Source organism: Brachypodium distachyon, chromosome 1, assembly GCF_000005505.3.
Source record: "Brachypodium distachyon strain Bd21 chromosome 1, Brachypodium_distachyon_v3.0, whole genome shotgun sequence".
NCBI classification, from domain to species: domain Eukaryota; kingdom Viridiplantae; phylum Streptophyta; class Magnoliopsida; order Poales; family Poaceae; genus Brachypodium; species Brachypodium distachyon.
Genome location: NC_016131.3, coordinates 48631807 through 48649945, shown reverse-complemented (window position 1 = coordinate 48649945; position 18139 = coordinate 48631807). Strand labels below are relative to the sequence as shown.

General features: G+C 42.8%; 1 protein-coding gene across 1 annotated transcript; it reads right to left on the bottom strand.

Annotated features, from left to right (window-relative positions):
• Positions 1 to 4073: 4073 nt before the first annotated feature.
• On the bottom strand, positions 4074 to 10738 carry LOC100826685 (SPX domain-containing membrane protein Os06g0129400). The gene is made up of 11 exons (XM_010229752.3): positions 10463 to 10738; positions 8889 to 8961; positions 8448 to 8568; positions 7663 to 7974; positions 7366 to 7470; positions 6798 to 7255; positions 5990 to 6288; positions 5687 to 5874; positions 5091 to 5281; positions 4823 to 4956; positions 4074 to 4729 (listed from the first exon to the last, which is right to left on the bottom strand). The coding sequence occupies exons 2-11, from the start codon at positions 8939 to 8941 to the stop codon at positions 4491 to 4493; spliced, it is 2100 nt and encodes a 699-aa protein (XP_010228054.1). The 5' UTR covers positions 8942 to 8961; positions 10463 to 10738; the 3' UTR covers positions 4074 to 4490.
• Between the last annotated feature and the right edge of the window lie 7401 nt (positions 10739 to 18139).

Here is an 18139-nt window from a genome sequence, read left to right as displayed (position 1 = left end):
ATAGCTGTTTGTATCTTATCACTGCTATCACATGTAATGTAGATGCAGTCCTTCCAAGTGAAGGCACGAGAAGTATGTATCTATTTTGTGCCAGTAGAAGATATTCATTGTCAAACCTCGCCCAAAGTGTGTTCACCTGCACAGTTTCTTCATCCATGTAATTCTGTTCTAACTCAATAAAGATGCATGATGCTATGCCCTTGGAACCATTATCTGACAAAATCCTGCTCATGCATATTCCAGTATGTGTCGTACGTACCTTCAGCAATTCTGGTGGTTCGAAGTGGTTGGGGGAGCCTGATATCTGCTTCCCTGTGGGAACCTACAGTTTATACTTCAGGATTCATCTCAGGAATTTCTGCAAGCGATTTGGCCGATGTGTTTGTAGCTCGGAGCATGACACAGTTGGGACAAGAAGCCGGTGTGCTTCAGCATGCATTATCTCGATGCTACCTGGATGATCCTGTTAGCTGGGTCCTGTACCATGCAGTTGACGTTGTGGCCTCGAAGCCGGACAAAGTGCTGAAGCTGAAGTTCTCGATGGCACAGGTCGACTGCACACACACGAAAGGCGGTCTGTGCGTCGACTCTGTGCTTCTATACCCCAAGGGCTTTCAGCAGGAGAAAGTGGAACTGCTAAGAGTTCAGAGATGAGCTTGTAGACGTGTGGATGGTGTGGTTCTGCTAGAGCTGTAGACAAGTGCAGCTTGCAGCCTAATACTAAATTTGGGCTGTGGTATTGGAACGGCGGAAATAATGACTGAGTGGTGTTATATAAATTTCAGAAATAATGTTTTGTTGTCTTCTGAGAGAGTAAAGTATAGAGACAAAATGTTCAGAAATGAACTTTTTAAAAAGAAATGTTTAGTGGACATTAAAGCAGATCAAAGCGAGCAAAAAGTTGTTTCATGCATATGTTTCAAATGTATAATTTTATTTTGTTGTTCCGTTGCAACGCACGGCCATTCCGCTAGTATTAAAATAAAAGTAACTGTACAAGTGGAAAAAAAGAAACAAACAAAGAGAACTATCTAAAGCTAGCCAGCCATGTGGCCATCTTGGAGTAATTCTTTCTCTTAGCTCTATGGAAAACCAGATTCATTTCTTCTTTAAATAGTTGTCTGCATCTGTAGCGACTGGGGGGAACGCTGATTGAAGATGAAGTCATTACCGACTTTCCAAATGCTCCATGCACCCAGGATGATGATCTCCATGAAGAAAGGGACCTTGAGCTTGCACTTGAGTGATTCCACATTTAAATGGACACTGGCTACTAGAGTGAAGTTTTTTTTTTTGTCACATAGATATGACCAGCAAGTTTTCGCAAATGGGCAGTGAAAGAATAGGTGATCTCTTGTTTCCAATTGTTGCAAACCACATAAAACACATTCATATGATGGGAGTTGAAAAGACCGCTTCTGAAGCATTGTGGCGATTGATAAGAAGCAGTCAGAAGAAAATTTTGTGTTTCAACTACCGCTCTGATCATATATCTAAACACAAAACACATTCAGAAGCCAAAAACTGTTTCAACTGGCAGCAGGATTTCCATAGCCAGCCAAAGTCAGGTGGCAACTCCAGTTGATTAATTTGAGCCCTATATGCCTCGGCACGTATGAAGGAGTCCTTCTTCCAAATGTATGTCCATTTGTCATGATCATCAACTTGAGCAATATTTTCCAGCATACCAAGGAGCTGAGTAAATTAGCCATAGGCAGTAAGAGACAGAGGGGGATAGAAGAGTGTCTCCTTATGCTCATTCTGTATGAAGTCTTGGACAGAATCATGCTTGTTCTTGGTAAAGGAGTGAGCAGGTCCAATTTTAGTGTTAGTTGCAGTTTAGATATGCTATTAGCGGGTTTTCCCGTTTAACGCTAAAGTATCATAGTTATAGCAGGACTACTCCTAAACCGCTAGCGGCGCTATAACCCGCTAATTAAATTTTTGTGTGAAACACACTAACCTTTTAGTTTTTACGTGCTGATTTACTAAAAGAAAAGCAATGGACTGTTAACATATAATCTGTTCAAAATCGACCCCAAATAGAAAAGCAAATAACATGTCGGATTTGTTGTGCATGGAAGAAAAACCCTTGCAGACAAATACCAGAGCCCGCATGGCGAACGCACCACGAGGACAAGTCAATCGTGACTCCCGTCGGAACTCGCAACGCAACACCAGAGCACCCGGCCAGAAATGGGCTTCTCCGTCACAGGCTCACAGCGTCATTCGCTTTTCTGAGGGAATCTCGAGCTGGTTTTAGTTTCTGGGCTTTACTTGGCGCAGGCGTCCTGCTGGGCCGACCAGCCGGCCCGGCAAGTCATTTGTCGTCGCCTTCACAAGCATCCACAGACACTGGGCCTTGCAAATAACCGCGGCCCTACAGCACCAACTCTGGCCGCCGGCTGCTGCTTCCTCATGAACGGCGAGAGGGCGAAAATAACGGCGCCAAGCTTGGGGCAAAGCCTTTTCAAGTGCAACATGAGCCACACAAGCATATGTATCACTAGCTGATTCCAAAAGGATTTTCTTTTTTCAGTTTACTTCATGCTCCTCTTGTAAAATATAGCATAGCGTATACAAATAACTAACAGAAGCTGAATTTGTTGCATATTGACTTGGAGAGAATTCTGTAACTAACTAATCCTCGCGCTCCAGACTCCAGTCGTGGTGTATCTTTTGGCAAGCAGCACCGCCAAACTTTCAGGTTCATCAGTAAGAAGCAGGGGCCTAGCTATCAGCACAAGTTGACGACTCAGTCCGCAAGCTCTCATGAAGAACTTTTATTAGCACCCACTTCGGCGGGGCGGAATGCAGCGAAACCTCTCGGTAGCTCCGGAGCGATCTCGCCCCATCGTGTCCCCCAACCACGTGGCCATTTTTCTTTTTCTTAATCTCCCTCTCGTGTGATTAGCAGTGGATGGGTGGCAGCCTTTTCATGTCTCCATCCCATCGTTCTCTCTCCCACGCTCCATCTCCTCCGATCCTCTACCTCTCCTATTCACCTGCCATCCCCACTAAATCTCTCTCTCTCACACGAGAGGAAGGTCCAGGGGCGCCGCAAGCTGCAAGGCGCAAGGCTGCTACTGCCACGAGCCGTGGTCTTCGCGTCCACGCCACCGCGCGCGGGCCGTGGGCTCGGCCTTCGCTGCCATTGCAGCTGGCCATGGATTCGACCGCTGCTGTCCTCTAGGATTCCTTCAACCGCGTGTGGCCTCCGCTCCCATCCTCATTCGGATCTGGTGTTGTTGTTTTGATTTTGTTATCTCAGTGATTTGGTACCTATTGAGAGGTAAGGTATTGTATTGATTTCGTTATCCCCATCGCAATGTGGACAAAGGGAAGCTGTTTTTCTTTTGATTTTGGATCTTGCGTTTTTTCTATGAATCGAAAATACATACTATTTGAAATTTTGATGAATATGTACACGAGACTCATGTACCTTGGGTATATGACGAGATACTAATTTTGATGAATGTGTATACGACAAGGTACAGGTGATGTACCATGGGTACATGACGAGAAACTATTTTTTTATAAATTTTTGTGCTGTCATTTTATCAAGACATGACGAGGTACCTAAAAATTATTAAGGTACATGTGATGTACCATCACGTACCATAGGTACATGGCGATGTAATAATTTTGATGAATGGTTACACGAGAAGGAATTAAGTTTTGATGAATGTTTCTGCTTATTTTTTCTTCCTGATACTTGGTGTATCTTTGATGTACCTTGGTGTATTTATGATGTACCATGGGTACATGATGGTGTAATAATTTCCATGAATGCTTGCGTTTTTTTCTTGATACATGACGTACAATTATGAGTTGATGTATGTACTGTTCTTTGAGTACCATCACACACAACTAAGTATTGAAGAGGTACTCGTTTTTGTTTTGGGTAGATGTTCATATTGTGATTTGAGTACCATCATGTATTCTTGTTAGCACCCATAGGTACATACATGCGCGAGCACTTTCTAAATTTCAGCAAGGAAACAAGAGAGAAGAGAGAATCAAAGAAAAATTCAAAAAGTTGCCGGAGGTCACATCCAAAAAAGAGAGAGGACTGACACAAAAGGATTAAAAAAAGATATCACACAAATAATACTTTTGCTTGTTAACAACTTTCTCTAATTAACTAAGAGAGAGAAAAAGAAGAGGAAGGGGGCAAACTAGTGGACAGGAAGGTGGGGCGAGATCGCTCCCGAGCTACCGTCTCCGCGTTAACGGAATGCACTGATCAGCTAATGAAGATGGATGCTATTCAATTTCATTAACACAGACCGAAACCGATCAAAATTTTGCAACGCGATTTGCAGAGCCTTGCTTCAGGTACATATGATGATTGCACTGATCACCGGATCGACCAGCATATACGACTGTCCCTTTGAGCAATCACGCAATCGGAGTCAGCAGCTAGCTAGCTTCCCAAACTGACAAGGATGGTGACGGCAGATACAATGATGACCGATCGATCCTTGCTATCAGAAGAGCGAGTTGTAGGTCAAGAAGGTGCACGCTATCGACGCGACGCAGATCACAAGGGAGGGCAGCAGGGTGACGTTCAGAAGGCTCCCGATACCAAGGTACCCTGCCGCGGTGATGGTGCCGTCAGCAACCACTCGTGCCAGTGTCCCGGCCTCTGTCGAGAGGAGCCCGCCATTGTATGTGCCGCGGGAGAGGCGCGAGGACATCACGCTCGACAGAAGGGAGAGGTTGACTCCTGCATTTGGCAGCAAGAATTTTAGACATTCCTCTGGGTGAGATATATATATATCACAGAAATTTTGAATAGAATGTTACATGGATTTGTTACCTTCAAGAACTTCAGCAGAAACAAATGTAATGAGCGCTGAGAGGACATACTGGATGACAGAGTATGTACCCGTAACTTTGAAGCTGAAAATAATGCCTACTAGCAGCGTGATTTGAGAAGCCATCAAGAGTTGCCTGTCAAATTAAACATTAATCACCTTGGTAAAGGAGGTCTAAAATTTGTTGGCATAGCGGCAGAAAACCATGATGCTTATGGGCTCATGGTAACATAAAAATGAGAAGAGTCCAGACGCATGACATTCACAAACCTGTCCTCAAACATGTTGCTGATGTATGTCCCAACAACAGCATTAATAGGAAGTACTGTCAAGCCCAGAATCGCCAGAAATATTGCGACTGCACTTGTATTCCACTTGAAATAGTGATTGGTAATAACACTTGATTCAGAAAGTAAAATCTCCATCGCGTATTTGAGCATGAAGTATATCAACAATTGGACCTATATGAGCAAAGTACAATAGGTCAACATATTCAGCAGTGAAAGAACTAATTATCGCAGGCTTTGCCTGGATTAGGTAGAATTGGCCTAAAAAGTAATTGGAAAACATTCAAACTTCTCCAGCTTAAAGCTTGCATTGTATTTCTGAAAATAGCACAGGCAGCTTGGACTAATCAAAACCACCTGCTACAATCTTCTAGACCAGGAAGTGATGCTGCATTTCCTCTATTAGTTTGAAAAAATAACAGGTAGAAACCTACCTGAAGATCAACTTAAAAAGTGAAGACACACCGCAGAAACTGAACAAAGTATGGAACCCTATTCCAATACCTCGCCAAACATATTGAATGAAAAAAGAAGATTCAGAAGCAAATCAAACAACCACTGAATAATTTAGCTTTATACCTTGACTGATGGAGTAAGCAATCTGTATGCTGAACCTATCGAAGTTGCAGGTGTGCGAGAATCTTTAGTAGATTCTTCACTATCATCGCCTTCTTCTTCATCGTCATCTTCATTTTGTTTGCTTTCAGAATCTCTGAGCAATGGCTGTGCCAGTCCATTTTCTACTCGATCTATATCCGTCCTTTGTCCTGTCATTATGATGACCATCCATTAAATCATGAATGTGGATCAGAAAATTTTCTTTATAATGATGCACGATCCAAGTGGCAATGAACGCAACAACACGCTAGATTTTGGACTTACCCGAAGGAGGATGTTGTGGGGTATCATTGACCTCGGCACGATTTGGTTCCTTGAACGAGATCGATAGCCAAACTAAGTACAGTAGCCATGCAACTGCCATCAACCAACCAGGCAGAGTTGACTGATTGAATGTAACCATGTAGATCTTAAATCGCCACTGAAGTAAACCAGCCAGCGCTGGCCCACAAGCCATCCCAAGTGCACTTGCACTTACGAATCCTGCTGAAGCTTGCATACGTATCCTTGCCGGGACACAATCACTAATATACCGGCGATTTACAGCTCTTGCAGAGCCCAGCCTGCATCACAACAATTACATTCATTAAAACATGACACAGAACAGAGCGGTCAAAAGATAGTCCACTAGCATGCGAAATTTCGTACAGAAAAGAGCTCTCAAAAGATAGTTCACTAGCATGCAAAAATTCTGTACAGGATTTTCCTAGTGTCAAAATACCGAAAGGTCACAGGAAATCATGTAAGTACTGAAATTCCATCCCACAAACAGCATGTATCTCTTATGTGCATAATGATATCATGGTATATGAATGTTCAACCCTTCATGTATCTCCTACATATAGAAATGATATGCCATCTTTGCAATTGCATGTTACTGTTCCTTATCAACAATTTTTCAAAAGTAAGAGACACTTGCCACTAAAGAACTTATTTTCCTTCTATGGATGGAACCAAGATTACAATGGATAAGTTTGATAGAACATACAGCTGAAGCAAACAATTGCTAAGTAGCAGTAGGTGTATCGCAGACAATGCCTCTCTATGTATGTATTGATGTATAGGTACTTACCCACAGAGTAGGCGGCCAACGATTAGGACTGTCAGGGATTTCATATCGTAAGCCATTGCATAGCACACATTACCCAGGAAAAGAACAATACTGCTGAAAATAAGTGGTTGAAAATATGACTTGTTGGACCATGCACTGAAGTAAACTGAGGAAAATATCTGTGCAACAGCCATTGAGCCAATAACAACACCACAAACAGTAGAAGCAGCCCCAAGGCTCACTGAATAGTCATCTGCAGTTGGCACAATGATGTATGTGTTCACCATGTAAAGGAATGTGTTCACCAAATTCAACATAAGGGACACGAAATGATATTTCTGATCTTCTATTTCTTCCTCTCCTGCAGTACTAGGAGACTCCTCATGTGCAATTAGGGCATGTTGTCCCAAAAACCGTAGAAAATTAGTTGAGCGTGTTAGCTTATCCACCGATGAATTTATCATATCAATGATTGGGTCCTGCAGTGGATCAAGGATAGCTCAATCAGAGACAGTCTTTAAGGGTAGCGAGAACTCGACTGGATATTCTCAATTTTGGTATCACGAGAGCAGCAAAGAGAATAACAAACCTTAAGAGCAGAAGATGGCTGGTCATAAATAGACAAATAACTTCCTTGACGCTCTTGAAGGTCCGCAAGGTTGCGTGACAGGGCACCTACAACAGCTCCAACACCCTGGTTGCATATAACAACAAAAGGTAAGTAACACTAATGTAGTCATAAATAATTGCCCTGATGTAATTCCCATGGGATATGCCTAAAAGGAATTGGGAAAGTAAGATCACATATTCATATGCAAATAGAGTATAACAAGAAGTGTACAATAAAATAATCTTATGATACTTAAATCTGGAGTAAGTACATTACCACATGCTTGAAGACCTGCTGTAGCTGAGAGTATGGGTGATTTGATCTGCTTGACACATAGTAATCAGTAAATCTGTAACTGAAGCGCTTATCAAACTTCTTCAAAATTTTCCTAATGCCAGTTGCATTTAGATCAACAAATTTGAGAAGTTTGATAAGGTCCAGACCAACTTCTCTATAAGCTTCTCGCAACCCAGTAATACCAGATATATCTGGCTGTTCTGCTAGTATTGCCCTTTCCTTTCCTAGCTTCTCTATCCTGCTTGCCAGCATTCCTTGTTGCTCCAGCAGAAATAGGACAATCTTCTCAATCTTAACCAGTAGAAAATAAACCATCAGTTCATTGAAATGAAGATTTCAGGGAGACAATTATATGAAACTAGTATTGTCATCCATGCTTTGCTTTGTTTTTTTTATGATGATAACTTTCACTGGTTACTAAGCCACTATGGTGTAAGGATGTTTTTCAATGAAACATTGGAAACGGTTCAGTTACATCCTTTCAACTAAACAATGTCTAATCAATGAAAATATTTTAGCTCTTAAGGGTTAATATCTTGACTTCCAATGGCTATTCTAATGGTGATGTGGCTTAATTAGGATTCAGCATTAGGAGTGAATTTCAGAGGGAAGCAAGATGTCTTTAATTAATACTAGTTAAAGGAAGATACCAGGTGAATTATCATGGACTAATAAATCGAACGTGCAAGCACATGAATAACAAAGAGAAATACCATTTCCAGAATGGACTAATGAATTTGCAAAGGTACGTTTCTTAGTATTACCTGATCATCAAGCATCTTCGAGAAATCCTTGAGAACCCGGCGACGATCTTTCTCGCCCTGTTGGAGCTGCTGCCCGTATTGTTTTACTCTCTTCTTCATCAGCTTGTAGTTTATGTAGTACCTGAAAACTTTAACATAAGCATTGAAAAACAACAACAAAAATATGGCAACCAAGAACATAAATGTGTGATCTTTTACACCAAACAGATGGGCATGGCTCAACGCTGTGTTGTATCATAGTGGTGACCATGCTATGTGATTAAAGACAAACAAAAGTTCAACGATTTCAATGTTTCAATATTTGCTTGTTTGGTAAACGTGATAAGAAATCTGGATACGTTTCCTCAGAAGCAGTTGAGGTAAGCTGCTATATGGAAGAACATTAGAGAACTCATCGTATATATATCAGTAAAAAGTGGAAAAAGGAACCCTGAATCATACCCTCTCCACTCTGGAACTTGATCGGCCATCAACTTTTTCCCGAACCTAACCATCTTGACTTGGATATGTTTATCTGTCAAGAAATATAAAGACGCTTCAGTAACAGAACTGTAAATACACTATTTTAATGTAACTACTGAGATGCAATCATGCAAGTGTAACAAAATGCAAGAAGTTGCTAATGCACAGATCTGCTTGGCATATCATAGTGCCTTATGCAATCATATGGTGCAGACATATCAGTTAGGAGATGGTCTTGGAAAACTCAGAAAGGCCGTGGACATAGTGGAACAAACAACAAACTTAGTAAGGTGATACAGAAATGTACAGCCTAAGCTCCCAAGTGTATACACCCCTGAAAAACTCAGGTTAGTAACTCGAATAAGGTTAAATTACAAGTTGGCTACTCTGTCGGTATGATCTTGTGAGCATGGTCTACTGCACTCGGTAGACATGGCCGTGCAGTCACTCAGCTTTTGCCATTGAGCAAGACAACCGACAGGGAGTTACAGTCAGAACTTAATTCTTCAGTCATTTTCCACAGAACTAACATAAATGATTGATCACAAATGGATTACCAATATACGGGGTATGTCACAGTCCCAGAAGGATAGAAGTCACTATAAAGACAAGTAGGCACAAGCGTCTACTTTTACATCGATCATGTCTCTTTCAGTCAATCTTTTAGTTGATCAGCCTAATGTTATTATATCATTTCAATACACACATTATAGCCATAGCCAATTATAAAAAATATCATTCGAAAACACTGTGCGACCAATTGGCTACAATTATTGAGAGCTGCTTGGAGAATGTTATTAAAGTGTCTTCACAGTTTTGACAGGACCTAAGCTGGGTCCAAGCTACAGAAATGCACGTAGTTGCAGGCCCACTCTGCCCACCCATCGCACAACTTTAACTGCGGGAGAGCATTAATTAGTAGCACAATCAGTAAAACGCCTCACGAATCCAACAGCAAGGTTTAACTAAAACCCAATCGATTCTGGCACCGGAGCTGGAATCAAGACGGCGCTCGGTGCACAGAAAAAGGCAACTAGCTAGCCCTGTGTGCGGTGTGTCCCTCAACTGTATGTGAACCAAGAAATCTGGAAATTCTCCATGAGCCAAGTAATTCTAGCGTAGCAGAAGGGGATAAAACAAATTCAAGGGGTTCTAGCAAAAGAGAAACAGACCACTACTCGCAACAGAGTTTTATCCGTTCCTGGGCTCCGCGACCAATCATTCAGTCACTACTAGCAAGCGAACTAAATCCGTCCCACTCCCACCCACGAGCTCTCCAAACAATCAGCTTTCACGAAAAGCGGGACGAACCCGAAACCCCCCAATAGCACAATCAGGTTTTACCAATCTAGTAAGCGCTCAGGAACAGTGGAACACGCTATCGCGAGCCACTCTCACCTCACCCGGATTCCAGGCGCGGGCAGCTCTCCTCCCCCCGAAACAGAATTCCGCCGCTCTCTACCGACGCTAATCACCCAAAAAACCAGAAATAAACATCGGAGGGAAGAGGCAGCAGAGAGAGGGATCATGGGGCGGGTGGGCGGCGCCATTACCTGCCGAACGTGGGCGGATCGGATCGGAGCGGGTTCACGTGGGCGGGTGGGGGGAGGAACCGTGCACACAGAGAGAGGGGATGAGACGAGGGTGGTGGCAGCACGGGCGAGGGGAGGGGCGCGAGGTGAAGCGGCTGGGCGTGTATATATAGGCGGGCGGCGCAAGGAAGAGAAGAGGGAGGAGGAAGCCAGCCGCCGCTGCGGCGAGGCGAGGAGAAGAGAGCGGCGGTGGGCGCGCGTCGGGACCTGCCTGCCGACTTGTGTGTTTAACTTCTGGGGAGCTTTATCTTTGTTTCCATTTTTATTTCTTTTAGCGTAGCTTCAGCGTTTTTTTAAGCAGCTTTGATTATGCGTCTAGTGTACGTTGCCAAAATGGCCTCGCCGTCGTCCGTGGCCACATAAGAAAACTTTTTTTTTTCCGCGTCGAGCCGGATTTGTGCCTAGATCCCGGTGCCTTTTCTGGGGAGGCCACGCAGGAGTGACACGTGGATCCCGTGCTGCTCCGTGGTGGCGGTGGGATAGCCCATATGGTGAGGCACTGAGACTGAGGCCGGACTTAACCGTCTTGACCACAGGAATTTCGAATTTCAGGAGGATAATCACTCTTGGAGCATGTACAATAATCCCACTCAGCAGGCTATAACGTGGTACACGTGAGAAAAATTCCAGAGAACGAGGTGAGAAGGGAGGAAGCGGGTGACTTGTGAAACGCCCAGCGATAGCGCAACACACGAAGCGGATAGCCTGCTTGCAGCCTGAAGCGGGCGCTAGGATGAGCTAGCCAATCTAATACCTGGACATTTTACATGCAGATTTAATAGAGATGAGCGAATAGCTAAGCTAATTAGCCAGCCTATTATATGGGTGTTTATTAATCATGCTCTCAGGCCTTCTCCAATGTGCTACTTTAGCCGAACCAAACTTCACCTTTTGAGAGCATGGATGCGGGGCGGTGCATGCAGCGAAAACAACGAACCGATCCATCTACATGGACCGATGCAAACAACCAAGAAAAGAATAAAAAATTCGAGGTAACAGCCATGGACGCCTTGTCTTCCAAGATCGCCGAGGTCACGCCATGGACGCCCGCATCGGTGGTCTTCCTCGAAAATCGCCGAGGTCGCCGCAGTGGACGCCCGCATCACGCAGCTCTCCAAAATCGCTGAGTCGCCGCCGTGGACGCCCCCATCGGCGGTTCTCCTCCAAATCGCTGCCGAAGACTCATTGAAGGCTGCAACAGTTGGCTATCCTCCAAAATCTGAGGTCGCGAGCAACTCTCCTAGAGCTTGATCCGTATGGGACAAAGAAAATGGAAAGATTTCGGGAGAGATTTGAGGAGGAGGGAGCAGATTTGGCCTGGGATTGGGGATCGTACTAGAAGGAAAGTAGTGCTAGATTTTAGGGATGGAGTTGTTTTATTTCACGTGGGTCCTACTCCATAGTATGGACCGGTGCATCTACGTTGGAGAGAAAATCGGGTTTATACATCGATGCATCGAGATGATACGTGGTTCATTGTTCAAAACTTACAACAACACCTTTCAGTAGATTCTTGTTTTAGGCAATATTCTCCTCAAAAAGAAAATTTAATTCTCCTAAAAAACCAAACCGGGCAATATTATACAGGGCTGCACCACAGCGACCAAAGCCGCAAAGCACCCCACCACCGAAAACCACTCATCAAATAGACAATTTCTGACGTGGATGGTGCCAAATCTGAAATAAATAGCGTTACGTTACTGTTTACAAGTGATCCCGTCTTCTTTTTTCTCCTATGCGTGGCTCGGATCGAGCTTTGTTACTGCACGAGACATGTATTCATCAGTTCCGCACTCACGCTGACAGAAAAATGAAACACTAACTCTCGTATAGAAAGTTATATATATGCATAATTCATTACTTTTAAATTGCGCTAATAGAGTTTAAACTCGATATCTCTCACGGAGTACTTTCTTAAATCACCGTGTGGTCGGAAATCCCTCTCACAATTGGTTCGTGTACACCCCTTCCTGCAGTCGCAAAATGAGACACACTTTTCATTTTCAGAAAGAGGAAGATCACTGGTATCACTTTCATGAGATTTCTCAAGATGGAAACCTCTTGTTGCTTGATGATCCATCGGTACCTTTCTCCCTTTTTTGATGTGGAAATGGATAAGGAGGAGGCATGCCTGTCTCCAGCCGATTTCAAAATAAATCATGGGTTTAATCACCTGCGAATAATAATCTGATCAACACATCGACCACGGCCACCCTTGCAGATGGGACCAGCACACAAGCGTCTCAGCCTGCCCCACCACTCAGTTTCTGATCTACGTCTGGTATGTGGATCGATTTTCATCTTCCGGGCAAAATACCCTGCGCTCGTAAGTACAGCTGCAACAGATATTTTTCGCCCGTTAATCACGCGTTCGCCGCCTTGATTAATTATTAGCGGCCGATATCTGCGACCACACTTGCTCGAAGTAAAGCATCACGATCAGAACGTGTTTCTTTCTTGGATTAACTAGACACTAGAACAACATCACAAATCATGTCCCCAAGCCGCCACCCAGCTTGCTGACGGGGACAACAACTTTGCTGACAGGGATGGCGAGTCGACGACGACGTGTCATTTGTTCCAGCTGTCACTCCTCACTGGGCACGTCCAATGTTAGGTGAGACTTGGGAGGGTGCGATAATTTCGGAGGCAATCCACTTTGCAGCAATTAATGAGAGCTAGCTAGCTATCTCACCACTAGAGATTGTATCACCATTTTGTACATGCCTTGAGTAGCTCTTGAGACTAATTAAGTTTATTTACATATAGCTTGTATATACGCAAAAAAAAAATCATAAGCATGCTAAGAATTCATGTTAAGTTATGGTTGGATTAATTTAGCTAGATATCGCTGTCGATTTGACATTTTCTAAAGTGCGAAATGACGGTGCACCACAAACGATAAGGACGAGAGTAACATTAACTCAGAATCTCGCAACATATATGCATGTTTTTCCGATACAAATAGATAGGACTTATGAGCTAGTTTTAGTGGAAAACGCACACATGCTCACGCGGGAAAATACACTATACTAAGCACGTACAGTAATACAGTGTACATTGTGCAAAATGTTGCTAACGTATATATACGTATATACATTGCCTCCACCATGCATATGCTACAGCACTATTACTCCTTTGTCGTACGATTAATTAATCAAGCTTTGCAGAAAAAAAATCAGTAGAATTAATTAAGCATCCACGCATGCATGGCGACAAGCTCGATCACGACGGACGATCGAGACGGAAACCACACATCACGAGTACCCCCGTAAGTACGTACGAAAGTACTGCATCCGTTCCTAAATCTTTGTTGCTATTTTAATACAAACTTTAATAAAACAGCGACAAAAATTTAAAAAAGGAGGAAGTATTAATTAATATTATAACATACCAACATGCATGCACCCATTCGTCAATCACGGACCGAGACAGGAATATAATCAACGCAGCTTTCAGGTGAGATATCGATGTGTATATATATGATCGGATCTCGATTGATCGCGGTAGTTGAAACTTGGAAGAAATAATGAAAAAAAAATGTTGGGTACATATGAAGTATGCATGCACGTGCTCCTACCACGGAGCGCCGGCCGACGTGTCGTGCTCTCCACCGTTACGTGTCAATATCTTGTCCCTGGCAAGTGGGCATTGCAACTTGCAAGTAGCGTCAAATGTACAGAGGCAGATCAATTTGACATGGAAATGAGAACGACAGATCGGTCTGACGGTGAGACAGATTAGCTAGGCCGGCCGGCGTTTGCATGCATGTTCGTTCAGCTCGATCGCCGGATCCGTGATCAGGGAACGTGTGTGATCTCATGGTCCAGCGTCTACTCCCCCTTCAGTCCCAAGCGGATCGGTCGAACATGTATGCACCTACTTTCTCCGTTCCTAAATAGTCGTGGTTTTTGGAACGGACTAAAAGCCCCAATTCCAGCTGTCCCCTCCACGATCAAAAAGGCTGCATCCTTTTGGCTTTCCGTGCCTTGCAGTGGGGATCTCTTTCGTAGCGGCTGATGCTAGTGGAGGTTGTGAAGCAGGCCGGTGCTACGGCGGTCCTGCAGGCAAAAACGGTGGGCTGGACCTAGCGCATGGAACCGTGAAATTATCCTAACTTTTGAGGACGAGTTAGCCTCAACAGGCCAAAAAATGTTTGCCCGTCAAGGAGAGTTTGATCGGCTCGCCTTTGACGAAAAAAGGCTCGGTTCCTCACGGAGACCACGGTCTCATCCTCAACAGCTTCTCTCCTGATTCTCCTCATCCAAACGGACAGATACGACAAGGTTAGCAACTGCACCCAGCTTCGCTAGCTGAGCTGGCTCAGCAATCGACCAGCATAACAAAGGAACCATGAATGGGGCAATGGTAGATTCGTTATCACTATGGAGATGACGGTTCCTGTGAGGGGTCGGACGCCAGGCTCATAACACAAATTCAAACCGTAAATTTAAAAATAATAAGAATAAATAATAAGAATATAGACAGCATTTCACACATCAATTCACATACACAAGAACAACACATGAACGCACGAACTCATCAACAACAGTAGCTTAACTTGCGATCAATTAAGAGTGAAATACACCACGTATTAGTCCATAAACTCGAAGCGAATGCACGGTTTAGTACATGAACTCAGAAAATGCACACATAAAGCCATAAACTGATATTAGTGTAACACTTCGGTCCAAAAATGATTTCGGCATGATTAATTTTGCAACTTGTACATGCTTTCAATATTTTTTGCAAAATTGATGAATGGACTTTCAATATTTACAGTTGTTTAACTTTTTTTTATGAAAAACACTTTAGAATAAGTAAGTATTGAGCTTTATCTCCTTTGAAGTTAGATTTCATTTCCCTTGAGATGGTCTTTCATTGTTCAAGAGGATTTGATGCCCAGACCCACATGCATGCATGCAACGAGGAATTGATGCATGAGACAACATCTTGTCAAAACTTGTAAGTAGTTCTTTGTATAAATGTTATTGTCAAAAAAAAGTTCTTTGTATAAATGTTTTATATCAGTATAAATTAAGATGTGCCTTAGTTCATTTAGTATTTGTTTGGCAACATTAATGGAAACCGATTGTGTATTATTGCAGAACAACGTTGTTATGAACGCGACAAGCAAGAACGAAGAACGAAGAAGAAATCACAGCACAAGGACACACGGATTTAACGTGGAAAACCCTCTGAAACAACGAGAGAGAAAAACCACGGGCGCCAGCCAATGAAACTTCACTATATGGGAGTGTTTACAACGCAGGGAGATTTCACGAACTCAACTCGTGCGAACTCTACCCAAAACGGCGGCATACAAAGGGGTATATATAGCAAGAACATTAGGGCAAGTCAGCTCCGTAACGGTCACACCGGAAGTTCCGGTTGGAGGCCGGAAGTTCCGCATATTTCTGAATATCCGGAAGTTCCACAGCAAGTTCCACAATTTCTCGAAAAGTAACAGAGAGCGACCGAAGGTTCGGCCAGAAGTTGGGCCGGAACTTCCGGTGCCTGGAATGGCCGGAACTTCCGGCCCCTGGGAATTTGGATCAGATTCCAACAAACCTATCAAGCTAGCTACAAGGTTCATACCATAAGCATATATAAGTGCGCATCTTTCTTTGCCTCTGACCTGACACCAAGCTACCCCTTCCATTTGAAAACACAATTCATATAGATTTGTGCAATTGGACCAAGACAGCTCTTATTTCTTGTGCCTGACCACTCATATTGGATTAATAGTAAATGAATGTGAGTAGTTATTGGCCAGGTATGGATACCAAGAGAAAAATGAGGTGTGTTGTGGAACAAATGAGAAAAATCTATATGAGTTGTGTTTTGGAATGAAGGGAGTAGTTATCAATACCTCTTCTACTACTTTCTAATAAATCCCTAGGTATTCTCCTTGTATGCAAGCGTCAGCTATTCATCTGCTACATAAAGATTTATCGGTCATGAACAGCAGCAGAACAACCTTTTTTGTTTCGTTGGCAACTGATTGAGTGTCATCCCAACGGAACTGATACAGGAGTTTTGATCTTTAGATAGTTTTATTTTGTCAGAAATCATTATTATTCCCAGCTAAAACTTGCTCCAATATTGTGTGTAAAATGAGTACTTTGCACATGAAAAATCAACATAGACGTAGGGGCAAAATCGTCTTTTCATCAATAACATAACGGTCAACTAGCTGCACGGTATATCTGCACCCCATGCAAAATTTGAGTGGTATATTTGAAACCAGAAAATTTTGAGTGACATTTGGGTATATGGCCAAAATTTGGATAGCAAATATGAAATTCTTTCATAAAGATTTGTCGGTCATGAACAGCAGCATAACAGCCTTTTTGTTTTCTTGCCCTTAGTTCTAGAACAAGTGGCATTGAGATTATCTTATTTCTTTTTCTTTCTTTGTAGTTCATACAACACTATCCAACTCACATAATTACTAGCGTCTGAAAAGGAAATAGAAAAAAACATCCATAATTAAACAAGCGTAGTCCAATGTCGCAAAGAATTGATATAATTGTACTTGTACAAACGATTGATTGTCACGGATTAATGTAAAAGCAAGACCAGTGGCGAGTAACTAGAGGATCCTTCTTCCTCGGGGCTTCCGGGAAAACAATTTTCCAGACAAGCCTGTAGGTTCTTCCACCTGTCATTGTCAGTGCAGGTAAACTCGCCGGTGGCAACGACTGTCTGTAGATCAAAGTAGGCACCAAAGTATGTGGTGTTGTAGTAGGTGCGGTCGTCGAGGAAGTAGACACCCTCACTTACGCAGCCCGCGGGGAAGTCGGCACACTCGTACGCTCTGGACCAGCCTGGGGCGACGATGATTCAGCATGTTGTGTAAGTTATATTTAACTACACAATTACCTCACTGTGCACGGTGCATAACAACTCTGGTACCATCTTTTCACGCTTTTGTTCTTTACATTGGAGAATTTCTGGATTGCATTCATCAAGAAGCTAAGAAACACGAGCACACATTAAACTAATATCTTTTTCAATGCTCAAAACTATTTCCTTTCGGTTTAACGGATTGGCCTCCTCCTAATTTATCTAATTAAATATTCAATTCAAGTCAATACTGCTTTCAAAGGCTCGAGACTGGTCAGAATTCAGTATGTTCAAATCGCTCCAAAAACAATTCAAAATTCACTTCGTACGTTCAATTATAATGCACCTTTAGCAAATCATTCATTTAGTTCGGTAAATTTGTGTCCATTTCATTGGCAGACATGACAACAAAACATGTACTCATTGCACAAAATCCAATCCTCTGAACAAAGTCATACCTTGTATCTTAACTTATCATTGAGTATTGTACACATAGTTTCCGTAGATGATGTAACGAGGTAGAACAAATGCTGACATACCTTGAGATGGGGTAGAACAAAGATCAGCATACCTTGAAATATAAACCATCTAAAATTTAAATATTTATGTGGAAGTGTGTAGAAGTTTTGTATATTTGTATCAATGGTTAAGATCTTATTTTTTGAAACACAGTGCACCCATGGCAAGGATGAAACCTGAACATGGGTTATCTGGTTCCACCACAAGGAACATAATCGCAATAGTTGAGATCTTTACACATGCTAAAGATCCAATGGTCTTGTAGTCCAT

Excerpts from the sequence above, each read along its gene's own strand:
- LOC100826685 (XM_010229752.3), bottom strand. The coding sequence starts at position 8,941 with ATGGTTAGGTTCGGGAAAAAGTTGATGGCCGATCAAGTTCCAGAGTGG. Across the intron at positions 5,282-5,686 it reads TGCTTACTCCATCAGTCAAG|GTCCAATTGTTGATATACTT; the intron begins GTATAAAGCTAA and ends TTGCTCATATAG. Across the intron at positions 4,730-4,822 it reads TTCTGCTGAAGTTCTTGAAG|GAGTCAACCTCTCCCTTCTG; the intron begins GTAACAAATCCA and ends TGCCAAATGCAG.